The 4,384-nt window shown below is 37.3% G+C and overlaps 1 protein-coding gene across 1 annotated transcript; it reads right to left on the bottom strand.

Annotated features, from left to right (window-relative positions):
- LOC137826902 (Phototropic-responsive NPH3 family protein) lies at positions 1-3,350 on the bottom strand. Its single transcript, XM_068633058.1, has 4 exons — positions 2,953-3,350; positions 2,610-2,679; positions 1,283-2,434; positions 1-767 (listed from the first exon to the last, which is right to left on the bottom strand). The coding sequence occupies exons 1-4, from the start codon at positions 3,045-3,047 to the stop codon at positions 75-77; spliced, it is 2,010 nt and encodes a 669-aa protein (XP_068489159.1). The 5' UTR covers positions 3,048-3,350; the 3' UTR covers positions 1-74.
- Between the last annotated feature and the right edge of the window lie 1,034 nt (positions 3,351-4,384).

Here is a 4,384-nt window from a genome sequence, read left to right as displayed (position 1 = left end):
TTGAGTCTGCAACTTTGCATTGATTTTTCTTATCCACATTCAAACACATCAACAGTTAAGTTCACATGCTACATTTACTTGGACAGTTGACTAGGAGTTCCCGGTTTTCTCTTCAGTTTCCAACTTCCAAACAAAGTTATGCGGTGAAAGACCTTGAGTAGCCTGCTGGCATACCTTCTTTGTGAAGCAAAATTTACAGAACTGATGCAACTAGTAGCTTGTCCAATTGGGTTCCTCCTTTTGCTCAGTGATCGAGTTTCTAAGCCACAAGGCTTCATCTTCTGGCTTTTGACCAAATTTGGTTCTGCTTTTGTCACAATGTTGTGCAATTGAAGGCTTCTTTTCAAGGACATGACTTCTTGTTCTAGATTTTGAATCCTGAAGCTTGTGGACTCATATTCAGTGGTTGAGAACTTGAAATTCTGCATCACATTGTCCTTCTGCAGAAGGAAGCTTAAGGGCCTGCTGCTCAGCTCAGGTTTATCAGTGTATGGACTCTCTCCTAGATTCTGACTTGCAGAATATGGACACCTAGAGCTTGATAGGCTTCCTGATATGTCTCCACAATGTGCATATCTAAATGAATCTGAGCATTCTTTGAAGGCTTTGTGTGTGTTCAGTTGTTGAAGAAAAAGTGCTTGGACAATTAGACGTAGAGGCATCAATTCGTTTTGGACAGCTTCAATGCATGCCTCTTGTGATAATCTTTGACAGTCCAGATACTTGCACACTGCTACCTTATCGTCTTCAGATATACCCGGATGTGTCTATACAGTGAAAAAACTAAACATGTTAAAGCTGAAATTGTTTTTTCTTTGTTAATGATTTCCTTTTGTTTTTGGTATAAGATGGTGTTGGAGATCTCACTCAAATAGTATATATGTAGGTGCAAACCTCACTTCATAAGAAGTGGATTTTAAGTCTAACTCAATCTCATAAAACTAACTTATAAAGTGAGGTTTGCACCCACTTATTTACTATCTAAATGTCTTAATCTCTAGTCGACGTGGGATTTCCAATAGATGGGTAATGTACTATGATTAACTTTGCAAAGCCTGCAAATAGTATTTACTCATTATTTCTCCTTTTGCGAGGATCATGATTATTGTATCATTCTAGTTAATCATTCAGTTAGACCACCTGGTAGAGTCCTTAACATTCATTATAATATTCTTCCTAAACAGATAGTGATATTGGCATGTGTAATGAACTAGGCAATGTAGTTGAACTCAGATGTGACCTTTTTTAAGAAACTTTTGAGGAATGCTGAAAGCTTGCTTACCTTGAGAAAGCTGTTGGTTGTTTTGTAAAGTGGGTGATGGTTCTGTCTATAAGATGGTGGTACTCTTTCAATGAGTTCCATGAATCTCTTCGGTTCCATATCTGAATCTGCTGCTACATTGAATAGATATGCATCCCACAGTTCTGCAACCCTGAAACTGCTAGCTTCTGGGGCATGGTTTACATGTGAGTTAGATGCTACATATGCTGAAATTATGCTTTCCATAGTCTCCAACTCCATGCTAGAGGACTTCAACTCTGCTCCACTTTCTGGAAGAAGAAAATCCTCCACTTGGGAGAAGTGCAGAAGTGATGTAATCTGTTCTTCTAACTTTGCCTTGCTTTCAGTCCTCAACCCCAACTCAAGAGATCTAGAAAGCAAGGCAAAATAAAACCCCACTGGAATAACTTTTCTGGCCTTATCCCCCACTGGAAGAAGATCAACAACACCTTGTAGAATCACTGAAGCTTTGCTATTCATGTCACCTTCTCCAATCTCATCACAGGAACTCTCCCAAAATTGGCGAGTTTTCTTAGAGAACACCCATTTATTTGCATAGAAGACAATGATTGGACTCACATACTTCTCCTTCATTCCTTGTTTCCTTAAAGATCCTATAACCCTTTTGAAAAAGTCAAAGGGTAGAGCAATCAGATCCCTCATCCACAGGTCCTGGCTCAAAACATCCTTCATTATTTCACAGCTCCAAGCTTGAGAAGCCAACTCCTCCACTGTCACAACTGGGGTGTCTCTTCTTCTCTCTGGATCAAGCACCTCCATGCATGCCATGAAGGCAAGAGATTCAATGCAGCGACTCACTATTAACAGATATTCAGAACAAGGAAGCAGCATCTGGCACCTCTGAAGTGCAATAAGGGTGTCATCCCAACTTTGCAACACCACCTGATTCAGATAAAGATCAAACCTTTCACAAAGGTTGCCCGAACAATGATCTTCGGTCATTTCAAGAAACTCTGCTGCACACCTGAGTGCCACAACATTAAAAGGGTCAATCATGGTGGAGGATCCATAGATGAACATTGCTATCATCTCAAAGGTTTCTGGTCCTCCAGGAAATGTTTCCGGAAGCTCAACCTCAGATGTATCGCTCAACTGCTTCTTGAAGTATCCACTCTTCGAAGTCAAAGGAAACTGCAATAAACACAACATTCAAAGTCTTAGTCTCTTTTGTATATGGGTTGGATCCCTTTCTTTCTTATGTATATATTATTTCCTGTTGATAAAAAAAAAACATAACATTCAAATAATATAATTAAGGCAGTTTGCTATGTGAAACATTGTTGGATTCCAATTCTGTCAAACTCACTTTATGCAGGTTGAACATCTTGTCTTTAACTCGAACACGGACAGAAACAGGTAAACCAGTCTGTTGGCTCCTGTGACAAAAAATCGAAGTGCATGAGACAAACTGCAGGCATATAACAACACGTGGAAATGGAATGATCCATCTGTTGGGAAAATCAGAACTAATTCTCCCTTTGGTGTATATATAAAATCAGCATTTGAGGAAGCAATAATAAGATTAAAGAAAATAGAGGAAAAGAGAATAAGTTCTGATTTTTAGAACAGTGGTATCAAAGCTTGATTCTGATACAAGATGGAAGAGTTCATTACTCGTGTCAACACCATGATATGTGTACATATCTTACCACGTGATGACCTTGATCTTGAGCAAGGCTCCAATGTTAGGTGAAGAGAAAGGACTTGAAGAAACAGAATAATCTTTTGGACTCACAACCTCCATTGTTGGTGCTACTGCTCACAATGGCTGCTACCTATTATAGCTGTAACTGAACAAAAACATGTGATTCTGAGTCCTTAATTATCTGTTGAGGAACTGGAGCAGCAGCATTCAGATGTCAAAGAAATAGTGATGAATGGAAGTGAGATTTGAGGAGTTTATCCCCAAGACATTATTGCAAGCATGTACTGTACTATTTTGGTGCAGTCAAAGTCAACATGCACACGAGTGAAACTAGAAATCCAAATTTTAAGGCTTAAAAAACGTTCTTGAATGTTGGGAACTTGAATTCTTGGGCTGCAACTTGCGGCCTCGGCCAATAGAATATGGTGACTTATAAGGGTAACCATGTTACAAATTTAAAAGACAAATTCTATCATACCTTATATACTCTATATAGAACCAACACGGATACAGAAATACCTATAATCTTTAAAATGTAGAGCACGAGACACGAATTTATGTTTTATATAATTATGAATTATATAAATTAACAATAAAGAGATTTATGTGCACAAGTATGTTTCAATTTTTTTGTAGCAGATAGATGTTTCTCATAACTGGTTCAAAATAATTTGTTACTTGTCTTTACAATCATAATAAAATTAATGTATTTCACATTATTAAAATTGTGTTGGAATTGTTAGAAATCCAACAAATATTTTTTGAATTAGACATTCTAGCACTACGTGTTCTACAAGTGTCGTACGAATGTCGTGTCCGATACGAACACATTTTTTAAGAGACGTGTCCGAACTTCGTTGATTAAAATAGTATTGCCTCATATACACTGTAAAAAAAGAGTACTTTTGTAATTTTATCTGATGTTATTTTAGCATATTGAACATAATATCCAAGGGTTAGAAGTTTTGAGGGTGGATTGTTTTTGTGAAGATGAGGCCTTAATTGATGGGAGGAAACAGTTTACAGAAGTTACGTTGGATTTGGTTTAGGTTTGATAAAGAAGGTACAAAAGGGTTTACTGGGAAAGAGAAATGTAGGTATGAAATAAATGGGGAATTGAAAAGATTGGATTAAAAAAAGAGAAAGGGAAGAAGATGGTTAAGTGCATCTCAAGTTTTGTGCTTCCTTGGTAACGCCCAAGACGGCACGGCTACTCAAAATTGGGATGCATGCTTCGGTTATTGGGTTTTCCTTGCTTTCAACCCTCCCAATATTTTACCTTTTCACACCCTTTCAAAACTACATCATCTCTTGCAAAATACCACATTCTTTTGGCTTTTCTTTTATTTAATCATGATATAATTTAGTTTAATTTTACCTTTTCATATAGGATCTTCTGATAAGTTTTAACAAACTCTCAAAAAAGTGGATTTTAA

The sequence above is a fragment of the Phaseolus vulgaris genome, chromosome 8 (genome assembly GCF_051622355.1).
Source record: "Phaseolus vulgaris cultivar YP4 chromosome 8, ASM5162235v1, whole genome shotgun sequence".
NCBI classification, from domain to species: Eukaryota; Viridiplantae; Streptophyta; class Magnoliopsida; order Fabales; family Fabaceae; genus Phaseolus; species Phaseolus vulgaris.
The sequence above is the reverse complement of the archived record's forward strand: the minus strand, read 5'-3'. Positions and strand labels throughout refer to the sequence as shown.